General features: G+C 37.0%; 2 protein-coding genes across 2 annotated transcripts; one reads left to right on the top strand and one right to left on the bottom strand.

Moving 5' to 3' along the window:
• The first annotated feature begins 3,386 nt into the window (after positions 1-3,386).
• On the top strand, positions 3,387-6,932 carry LOC143625901 (oligopeptide transporter 3-like). Its single transcript, XM_077096118.1, has 6 exons — positions 3,387-3,867; positions 3,945-4,042; positions 4,348-4,917; positions 5,077-5,332; positions 6,008-6,190; positions 6,274-6,932. The coding sequence occupies exons 1-6, from the start codon at positions 3,403-3,405 to the stop codon at positions 6,886-6,888; spliced, it is 2,187 nt and encodes a 728-aa protein (XP_076952233.1). The 5' UTR covers positions 3,387-3,402; the 3' UTR covers positions 6,889-6,932.
• Positions 6,933-7,139: 207 nt separating this feature from the next.
• LOC143625841 (SEC14 cytosolic factor-like) lies at positions 7,140-11,616 on the bottom strand. The gene is made up of 11 exons (XM_077096076.1): positions 11,520-11,616; positions 11,405-11,433; positions 10,529-10,612; positions 10,400-10,453; positions 10,215-10,292; positions 10,086-10,139; positions 9,935-9,994; positions 8,757-8,852; positions 8,545-8,646; positions 8,381-8,461; positions 7,140-7,514 (listed from the first exon to the last, which is right to left on the bottom strand). The coding sequence occupies exons 1-11, from the start codon at positions 11,572-11,574 to the stop codon at positions 7,140-7,142; spliced, it is 1,068 nt and encodes a 355-aa protein (XP_076952191.1). The 5' UTR covers positions 11,575-11,616.

Below are 11,616 nucleotides of genomic sequence, written 5' to 3'. Positions count from 1 at the left end.
CTTATAGGATTGTTTTGGCTAGTTTGAATATGATGAAGCACACGTTTGCCCTTAGTTGAGTCACACTGGCAGAGACCGTTTGATAACTAGTGCCGTGTGTTAGCGAACGCGGATGCCTAAGGTTTATCTAGTTAGTCAATCTGAGTTGATCATTGATAGTTAATATGTTAAGTTGCATGAGATTGTTGTTAGTTTACTTGCTTGAATTCCCGGGTGTGATTTGCTTTGTTTGATTGATTGAATACTTGATTAAATTGTTCGTTTCTTATAAAACCAAATCGTTTACTAGTGTGATCAGCACTTTGATATAGTTCACTTCATAATGTTAGGAATCGATTTCCCTCACTGACCACACACTCCTCGTGGTTCGACACCCTAGTTACCCTGACTTGCTTAAGGTGATTAAAACACTAATTTAATTGTTTTTTACTAGTCAGCGATAGTCTAGCATCAGTCAACGTCATGGTTTCTAAACGAATTTGGTAAACATTCTACATCAACATCATTGGAATTTGGCAATTTTTTATCATATTCTACACCAACACGTGTCTATTAATAGTTCTTTTTAGAAACAAAATTGTTAGTGGAGGAGGTGCTTCTAGTGCGTTACCTTTCTCAATTGAACAAGTTACAAAATTAATGAACACGACCTATGTGTGCCTAGAAATATGCATATGCCAATATGGTATGTAATTCCAAGTTTTACAATTGACGTTTTAAGATTATAGTCAATCTTAATACAGATATTTACAAGTCTGTTGTGATTAATGATGATCACAAATTCGAAAGCAAGTAATTACATGACAATTTTGATAACCTAATGAAAGATGTTTTTAACGATTGTGATTTGAGTATGGTTCATCCAAATTATTTTAGAAAACTGAATATATTGGATTAGCAAATTATTTTTTTTTCATGCTTTGGCGATTCCCGGTTAGTATGTTAGTTTGTTATATATTTATACTAGCTTGAGACTCATGTACTATACACCTAATTAATACAATAATAATATTTAAAATATTAAGCAAAATAAAAAAAAAACAGTACCTTATCATATGTTGTTAAGAGACAACTATTGTATAATGGCATATATAACAATTTAAGTTTTTAGTTGTTTATTATAGTCATTCAAATTCCTATTTAATAGTTATCAATTAATAAAAGGTTGTTAATGAATGATTTTAGAGATTTACTTAGTTTTTAATTTGTGATCATTAATATGAAAGTGATAAATTACAAAATATGATGGGTTTTTTATTACAAAGTATAGATGTTTATAATTTGATAATTAATAGTTTATGGTTTTTTTTATGAATGCAAATGTGTTGCTTTCATGATAATGAAATATACTGAAAGGGACAAACAGGTGTGGTGATGATATTAATAGTCCATCAGCCGGTGATAGAGTGGCCGGTAATAGTGGTAAGAGAGAGACTTAGGTAACGTTTGATATGCAGGAATGACAGTAGGAATGAAATGATTCATTATGTGGGAATGAAAAAAGTGGTGTTTGGTTGCTCAATGGAATGGAATCATCCATTTCACATGGAATCTCATTCCATCAAAACCATTCCTTCCCACCCCCCTTCTTTTTTTTCATTCCATTCCTCATTCACCCACTTTCTCAACAACACCACCACTTAACAAACACCACCACTACCATCGGCACCACCAACAACTCCGCCGACACTGCCGTCGCCACCGCCACCATCATTTTCGTCGTCGGAGCTACCACCGTCGCCACTATAGGGATTTTTTTTTTTTTGGGTTAGAAAGTATTTTAAAATATGAGTGTTTTTATTATTTCTATTTCACTTCACTAATTTTTTTGGATACCAAACAATAAAAATTAATAATTGATTTCATTCATATAGGTTAATCAAACAAGACAAAGAAATGGTAATGATCAATTTCATTCACTTGTCAATTCCATTCCTTCTCCCATTTCATTCCCCCTTTATTCCATTACCTCCAACCAAACATACCCTTAGTGCTTTATGTTACTCTGGTTCAATTCATGCCCTCTTCATTTAGTTTCGAGTTTCGACGGCATCATGTGGTGATGTGAAACCTAAGCAAGTATGTGACGCTCACTAGTTGGATCCTTAAACTGAATGAGTTTTTGATCTCACTGCATTGTCGTGCATTCAGGTTAGTGTTCATAAGCGTTGGCCTTAGGTGAGAGTTTTTCCGGATAAAATGCGAGCATATCCGGTTGTCAATCAGCCCGTCGCTTATTTGGAGATTAATTAGCCATTAAAAAATGAAATATTAATTGAATCTTTACGTTTTATTTTAAGAATTATTTAAAAAATTTTATTCAATTGAATGCACTTAATATAGAGATTGATTATTTTCTAGATAACTTATTTAATACGAAATATCCCAATTATAGCATTACGAATTAACTTTTTTTCCTACTAAAAAATTGCGTGAATGAATTAGCAACTCACACGAGCGACACTCGGCTTCACACGATCTGGCCTACGTGTCAGTCTACCTGGCAGAAGAATCACACGTGGACGTAAAGTGCGTTGGTCCCATGCAGACACGTAGGAAACCTTTTTTCGAAAAATTGGTACGAGAGTGTGTCGACATGTGATTTTCACAACCCCTTGTAGTAACCACTCATTCCCACCCACTTTAATATTTATTTATTATTAATTAAATTTCTTTACCCCGTTTACTCAGTTGACCCTTGCATTAAAGTCTGTCATGATCACGGGGCATATTTGAGGTTTTTTTTTACTTTTCTTGTTTGTATAAATTTTCATTCACTTCCATGTTTTATATAATTTAGTCTTTTGTTACACTACTTTGATTATTTTTTAATGCAATAAGGGTATTATGCATTTGTTACATTACTAGCCATACTTTGAGTTCTGAAATGAACAAGTTAAAAGCTAAAAATATAACCAAAAGATGATGCTAATTTTAGAAAAATCAAACAAGTTGATCGGTTCAACCAGCAAAAACAACTATGTTAAACTATTATTAACAGTAATAATAGATAATCTCATAATCCAATTACAATAGAAATTCAAGTAATCAGATAATAAGTTGCGCAGCTTTTGACTTATACCGATAAAACAGTCAGTTTTTAACTTTTAAAAGTTCTCAATCTGGTTTTCAAAACATTAATACAAAATTCTTGATACCAAATTAGCCAAGAGAAATTTAATTTTTTACCTAACGTAATCATGTCCAAAAAAAAAATCAAACACAAGTAAAAGAAATATGAAAGTATCTACAAGTGAGGGCATTTCCGTAATTTACAACCTTTATCTCTTTCTCCTATAAAAACACTAGTCCAGTACTTCGTACCCCAAACCATATCTCAAACTGAGTGTACTAGTACTACTTCGTGTCCGTACATAACAATAACAATAATAATATATAAAAATGGACACCGGCGAGAAGCAACCCGCCGCCGAGTGCACGGTGGAGGAGGTGGCGTTGGTGGTGCCGGAGACCGACGACACGTCACTACCGGTAATGACATTCCGAGCATGGACACTGGGTGTGGGTTCATGCATAATATTAATATTCCTAAACACCTTCTTCATATACCGAACCCAACCGTTGGCCATATCAGCAATCCTCATGCAAATTACCGTTTTGCCCCTCGGAAAGTTTATGGCGGCCACGTTGCCAACGAAGGAGTATAAGTTGCTGGGTCGGAGCTTCAGTTTGAACCCGGGTCCGTTTAATATGAAGGAGCACGTGATAATCACGGTGTTTGCTAACTGTGGGGTGTCTACAGGTGGGGGTGATGCGTACTCGATTGGAGCCATTACGGTTATGAAAGCTTATTATAGGCAGAGTTTGAGTTTTCTTTGTGCGTTGATTATTGTGTTGACTACTCAGGTTAGTGTTTAAATTGAATTGGGGGGTGTTTGGGAATGAGGATTAATATTAATATTGTGTTTGTTTGTGTATGGTAGATATTGGGGTATGGATGGGCTGGGATGTTGAGGAGGTATTTGGTGGATCCGGTGGAGATGTGGTGGCCGTCAAACCTTGCTCAAGTTTCTCTCTTTAGGTTTGTATCCCTCTTCGGGTTAGGGTTGTCACACTTGCGGGTTGGCAGTTACGGGAACCCAATAATCATGTCATGTACATGAACCTGAACTAGACATGAAAAGTTTAACTAAAGGAAGTAGTTGATGTTTTTTTTACATATCAATACGTTAAAATTACAATAATCGAAAGATAAGAAAATAACGCCCATGATAACGAAGTAGAATAATCACCGGGTCAAATAGGCCATCGACTCACTGGGTTGTTAATCAAAAGATACATAGATGTAATATTCAAATTAACGTGGCTAACTTGTTTTGATTTCAGAGCGTTACACGAAAAGGAAACGAAAGCACAAGGCATGACAAGAATGCGGTTTTTCATGATCTTCCTGCTTCTAAGTTTCGCCTACTATGCACTTCCGGGTTATCTTTTCCCAATCTTGACTTTCTTCTCATGGGTCTGCTGGGCCTGGCCCAACAGCATAACTGCACAACAAATCGGGTCGGGCTACCATGGTCTCGGTGTGGGTGCATTTACCCTCGATTGGGCCGGGATTTCGGCCTACCACGGTAGCCCATTAGTCACACCTTGGACTTCCATTGTAAATGTTGGAGTAGGCTTTATCATGTTTATTTACATTATTGTCCCCCTTTGCTATTGGAAATACGACACGTTTGACGCCCGGAAATTCCCAATTTTCTCCAACAAACTATTCACCCGAACCGGTCACGAATATGACACCACCAGAGTCTTGACCCCACAGTTTGACTTAAACATCGCCGCATACGAAAGTTATAGCAAACTCTATTTGAGTCCTTTGTTTGCACTTTCCATTGGGTCAGGGTTCGCCAGGTTCACCGCAACATTGACCCATGTCGCCCTATTTCATGGCGGGTAATTAATTTTTCTACCTTTTTTCCATTAATAGGGTAACAAACTTTTGTTACAGTTTTTCTGGTCAAAAGTATAGTTTACAAACTTTTTTTCGAAAAATTTGTAAACGGTATAAAAAAAACAGTAACTTATTTTCTTTACTGGATTTATATCATGTAGGGATATATGGAAGCAGAGTAAATCTGCAGTGCAGAACATGAAAATCGACATTCATGCGAAACTGATGAAGAGTTATAAACAAGTGCCACAATGGTGGTACCTAGTGTTATTGTTCGGGAGCATCGTGTTGTCACTGATGATGTGTTTTGTATATAAGGAAGACGTGCAGCTTCCGTGGTGGGGTTTTCTTTTTGCGTTTGCACTCGCTTTTGTTGTTACGCTCCCTATCGGGGTCATTCAAGCTACTACCAACCAGGTACCGTTAAATGTTTAATAACTAAGGCGTTTTTTTGGTTTCTATTTCAGATAAACATTATTTTTTCGCGCTAAAAGTTTTTTCCTCATTTAAGTAAAGATGAACTCAAGTTTTTATAAATGTTTTTAAAGGTTTTGATGATTTTTAATAAAAGAATTCCAAGGGTAGAGGGGTTTATATAAGAATTTGAAGATTTAACACTTTTTCCTTAGAAGAAATTAGGGGCGGTAATTCCTAACACGACCCTGAACATGGTAAACAGCTAGGTGTTGGGTTGTCATATCCAACCCGGTTAACAATCAGGTCGTGATCGTGTTGACTTATTTGTTACAACGGCTCGGGTTGGATTGTCTTTTTGTTTAAAAGGGCCACACCGGTTTAGCCTTTTTTACAATGGGTTGGGTCGCATTGACCTTTTGTTTAAATGGGTTATGTCGGATTGACCTTTGTCTAAACGGGTTGGGTCAGATTGACTTTTTGTTTAAACAATGTGACCTTTTGCTAAACGGGTTGGGTCAGTTTGGCGTGTTTAGCACACTTGAGTTAAACAGGTGGTCAACCCTTCAACCTATTTAAGGCCCGTTTAACCCATTCATTACTGTTTTCTATTTAACAGCTTGATTACAAACCGTCAAATAGCTTTTTAAGTTAAGTTTAACTGATATTGTAATGTAGCAACCGGGATACGACATCATAGCCCAATTCATATTCGGATACATTTTACCCGGAAAGCCCATTGCTAACTTGCTCTTCAAGATCTATGGGCGCATCAGCACCGTTCACGCTCTTTCTTTCTTATCCGACCTTAAACTCGGACACTACATGAAGATCCCACCTCGGTGCATGTTCACAGCACAGGTTTGTTTGTTTTATTAATACTAGCCACTTACAACATATTTCTTTTAGTCAGTAAACTAATGCACACGCGTATACATCATCAGCTTGTTGGAACTCTAGTTGCCGGGACGGTAAACCTTGCAGTATCATGGTGGATGTTGGAGAATATCGATAACTTATGTGACATTGACGGGCTTCATCCCGAAAGCCCGTGGACATGCCCCAAGTTCAAGGTAACTTTTGATGCTTCGGTTATATGGGGACTCATCGGCCCGCAAAGGCTCTTTGGCCCAGGAGGTTTGTACCGAAACCTCGTATGGTTGTTTCTATTTGGTGCATTTTTACCGGTCCCGGTATGGATACTGAGCAAGATGTTCCCGGAGAAGAAATGGATCCCGTTGATTAACATACCCGTTATATCGTACGGTTTCGCTGGAATGCCGCCTGCAACGCCGACTAATATTGCCAGCTGGCTTGTCGCTGGGATGATATTTAACTACTTTGTGTTCAAGTACAGGAAACAATGGTGGCAGAAGTATAATTATGTCTTGTCGGCTGCGCTTGATGCAGGGACCGCGTTTATGGGGGTGCTTCTGTTTTTCACCCTGCAAAACGAGGGTGTCGACTTGAAGTGGTGGGGGGCGAAACCAGACCATTGTCCTCTGGCTAAATGTCCCACGGCCCCTGGGATCAATGTCACGGGCTGCCCAATTTTCTAGAGTCGGTTATCCGGGTAGTTAAACAAGATAGAATAAGAGGGAATATCCACGAGCTAACATATTGGTTTGTATCTGTGTTTGTATTGGACTTTAATTTATTATTATTTAGATTTTGGTATAAGTTTACAAGACTTCAGCACACAAGTTGAAGGTTGTTACAACAAATGCTACAAATACATGTCACATGATTTGAACTACAACTGACTAATTAGTAATAATAGGTCGTCGTCATTTTATGTAACGACGCGTTTTTAATCACTGATGTTGACTTTATCTAAAGGCACGGAGCGGGTACTTTGGATTCGAAGCTTTTCCAACTTGGATTCTAGTGTCTTGTGGAACTCTGCATCTTCAGGGTCGCACGGGACGTGCACATGGATCGATCCGTGCTTTGTGGGTTCTAATGGTTCATGAATCCCGGATTGTTGCTTCATGTAATTGTAAAGTTCTTGATGAAATGGATGGTCCAACGAGTAGCAGTCATCATCAGAAGATCTGGATGACCCAGATCCTGATCCTGACCCGGACCATGAACCAGACCATGAACTGGACAATGATCCTGACCATGACCGAGGCACCGGCACCTCTCTTCGGCAAAAATGAGGGAGGGAAGACTCGTCCATTATCTGTATAGCACCAAATGTTAGTCGTCTAGGCAAATGGTTTTGTAACCACCATTCATTGTTTCATTCGTGGTTTTAAACTTTTGAGGTCCCTAAAAATAAGTTACTAGAGATTGGCTCGCTAAAAGCTCGAATCGAGCCGAGCTTACACTAGCTAAAAGCTGAGTTTGAGCCTAAAAATAAGCTTGTTTAATAAACGAGCCCGAGCTTGAGCTGGCCTGCGAGCCTAAACGAACCTATTGTTTATATAATTTTCGTTTATTAAATATATATTTACATAACAATTATTATTATTATTATTATTATGCATAAACTTACAATTATAATATCTAAATAACATATATTATGCTATATATAATAATCATAACTGAAATATATATAGAAATAACTATATATGTATATAAACTAATATAAAAATAATAAATGAGCCAAGCCCGAACGGAACTCGAGCTTAAGAAATACTTATGAAGGGTACTTGGCTCATTTATCTCTAGTAAGTTAAGCGAGCCGAGCACAAGCCTAGTCGAGCTCGAGCTAGTCTCGTTTACAACCCTACTAAACAATAAATAAAACCAAAAAAAAACATGTAATTTAAGTTTAGTCCCGCTATTTGAGGTCTCATGCTTGAATCCAGCTTCCACTAGAGTTCTGTCTTCAACCCTCTTGAAGGCAGTTTTTGACCAGCGCAAGCTGTATTTTACCTGATCTCGTTGGTAAGGTTTTCGTAGGGTCCAGTGAGATTTCCAGTAACATGGGTTTTCATAAAAACAAAAAAACATGTTTGGGGTACCATCAAGATTGATATTTTAAATTATTAAATGTGGTACTGTTTGCTAAAAACTTGTGATTAGTTATAGTCAACCAATTACCTTCAAAAGCTCGTCACGACCGCAACCTTGCAACACACGCACTTTTAACTTTGTTCGCTCCTGCAATAGTGGTTTCACAACCTGCACGCGCATATAAACCTTCATAGCCTTTCTTAAATATTATTACTTCTAAAAAAACTTCAAATGGAGATATTAAAGCTGACCTTCCAACAAGCAGAGAATATGTACGGGACATTTACTATATAATATATGATCGTCTTCTCCGGGTAGTTGAGATCATCAACAGTAGAGATAGTTGTTAGAAGCTGCAATGCAAATACCAAAACACCAGAGCTCGTTAAACGGGCCTCACAAGCTAAAACGTTTAATTTGGAATCAATCGTGAATATTTGTGAATATATGTGTTAACGTTTACCTTTAGTTGGTTCAATGCAGAAAGCTTTAGACCGCTCATATCTAAAACCTTCACGCACTTGCCAATATATCTTCCAGCCCGTTTAGTTGCTTCCGGCTACAATCAATTCCAGTAGTGGTTACATTTTTTTACATGACCCAAAACACGGCACGAAAATAATCAGGATTTTGGGTTTCATATCTAGCCTGTTTAATAAACGGGTCGTGTTTGGGTTGACCAGTTTAACCCGCTTAAGTAAACATAGACGTGCCAACCCAATTTAATTAAACAAGCTGACCGACCCAATAACTCGTTAACCACAACCCACCAACACGTTATGTTTAAAACTTGATTACAACCCAAACACAATGCGAACACAACACGAAGATGATCAGGTTCAGGGTTTTCATATCTAACCCATATAAGAGACGGATCATGCTCCGATTGAACTGCTTAGCCTGTTTAATTAAACAGACCAGCCTACCAACCTGATTGAATTAAACAAGCCAGCCCGCCAACTCGTTTAACCCATTTATTCCAAACTGCCAACCCGTTTAACTCATTTGTTACAACCTAACAGCACGTTTAATGCGTTTACAACTTGATTATTACCAATCAACCCGTTTGACTCGTTTAGATAAAAGGGTTAGACAGGTCATTTATGGGTTACACGATTTTAAGCATGTTCGAGTTAGGCTTGATGTCTTTGACACGAATAAAGATATGGTTCTGGGTTGCCATATCTAACCCGTTTAATAATCAGGTTAGCCTGCCAACCCAGTTTTATTAAACAAGTCAGTCTACCCATTTATTCCAACCCACTAACCCGTTTAGCATGTTTACAGCTTGATTACAATCTGTCAGCCCGTTGGTTATCATTTAGATAAATAGGTTAGACAAGCCGTGTATGCATACACAATTTTAAGCGTGTCCAGGTTGTTATAAATGCTTAATTAAACGGGCAGTGTTCCAATTCAGCTGCTTAGCCTGTTTAATTAAACAGATCGGCCAGCCAACCCGGTTTTATTAAACAAGTCAACCCACCAATCGATCTAACCCATTTATTACAACCCACCAACCCGTTTAACACGTTTACAATTTGATTACAACCCGTCAATGGGGTTTGGACAGGTTGTGTCTAGGTTACACGATATTCAAATAATAAAATAAAACCTACAAATAATTTAATATCTTCTCACCAGGATCACACGATCACGATATTCATTAATTTGAATGTGTGACTGCACATAATAGTGGACCTACAAATTGCCAAATAATTTAAAAACATCATTAATTTTCAAAATAAAACAATTGAGTCACTTATCACAGCTCAGTTTGACAAAGTCTTACCGATGCTTTATCATATGTGCTGAGGCCCGCACCGATAGCAAAAACTGGAAGGCCCTGTCACAAATTAATATGAATGAGAATAATGAAAAAGTTTCAAACCAGAAACCGAAAATAATTAATAAATGTAACCTCTCTTGTGTAACCGGATAATCCTATCAGCTGTGAGTCGCGAACTCCTCTATAGAAATTAGTAGGAATTATTGGTTTCTGCATAAGAACACTCACTGGTCATTATATATCAAAGAAAATTGCACAAATAGTCCCTCTGGTTTGACTAAATTTTGAGTTTTGTAGATCCGGATAAACACACTTACGGCTAGTATATCATCTATCCCATTTTGCAGCCTCCAATGTAAGCTATCTACCAACTGTAATTGATACAAACTATCACATAAAATAGCAAAAAAATATATATTTAAATTGTTAAGGGCGATGAGGCAAACCATCTTGTGGGCTTTGGAAACATTTCCCTCTCTTGCTTTTAAAAATCTCTCGAGAGTCTCAATTATATATCCCTGATGAACATTCTGAACATAAAATCTAAATGTTTGATCAGTTACTTATAACCCAAATCAAATTACACCATAAACAGGAGATTCATCATCAAAATAAACAAGATTAAAGCATCCAACTGGGTCATCAAGTCAAGCCTAAAGACGTTGACTTTTGAAAATGATCAATCCAATTGGTTACTCTGAAATGAAAGATCTTGACTTTTGAATAAGTTCTTCACATGTGAGATTAAATCTTGCAGAAAGAAAGAAAAAAACAAAGATTTGTTCTAAAAACAAGTCAAACAATCTAAAAATGTTGACTTTTGAATTGGTCAACCATCCCATTGGGTAACTCAGAAATTAAAGATCTTAAATTTTGAACAAGTTCTTTAATGAGCACCATTTGCATATATGAAATGAAACCTTGCAGAAAGAATGAAATCAAACAAACAAAGATTCTGTTTCAAAACAAGACAAACAATCTAAAAATGTTGACTTTAGAATTGGGTCAACAATCCAATTGGGTAGCTCTAAAACAAGATTCTTCAGTGAGAATAATTTGCACATATAAGATAAAATCTTGAACAAAAAAGAAAAGCAAAGATGGTGCTCTAAAACAGGTCAAACAATCTAAAGATGTTGACTTTTGAATTGAGTCATCAATCCAATTGAGTAACTCTGAAATCAAAGATCTTGGCATTTGAATAAGCTCTTTAATGAGCACCATTTGCACATACAAGATGATATCTTGCATAAAGAATGACAAAAAAAACAAAGATTTCATTAACAGATAGACAGATCTAAAAAGGAGAAAGTTTGAAACACCTTGAATGTTCTTTTAAGAGGCTCTTCAACTGCCCAGAAATATTAAAATCAGTAAGTGGGTAATGTTAAGAAAAGATCAGAAAATATTTAAGAAAGTGTATGAACAAGAACAAACCTTGGTCCATTAATGCCTTGAACTGATTAGTTGCCTCATGTGAAACAAGACCCATTTGGATTTAGCTGAGTTTTATTGATTGGAATACAAAAAAGAC

Source organism: Bidens hawaiensis, unplaced genomic scaffold (assembly GCF_021521415.1).
Source record: "Bidens hawaiensis isolate Kalapana, Puna unplaced genomic scaffold, B.hawaiensis_p1.1 tig00004242_1, whole genome shotgun sequence".
Lineage (NCBI taxonomy): Eukaryota > Viridiplantae > Streptophyta > Magnoliopsida > Asterales > Asteraceae > Bidens > Bidens hawaiensis.
The sequence above is the reverse complement of the archived record's forward strand: the minus strand, read 5'-3'. Positions and strand labels throughout refer to the sequence as shown.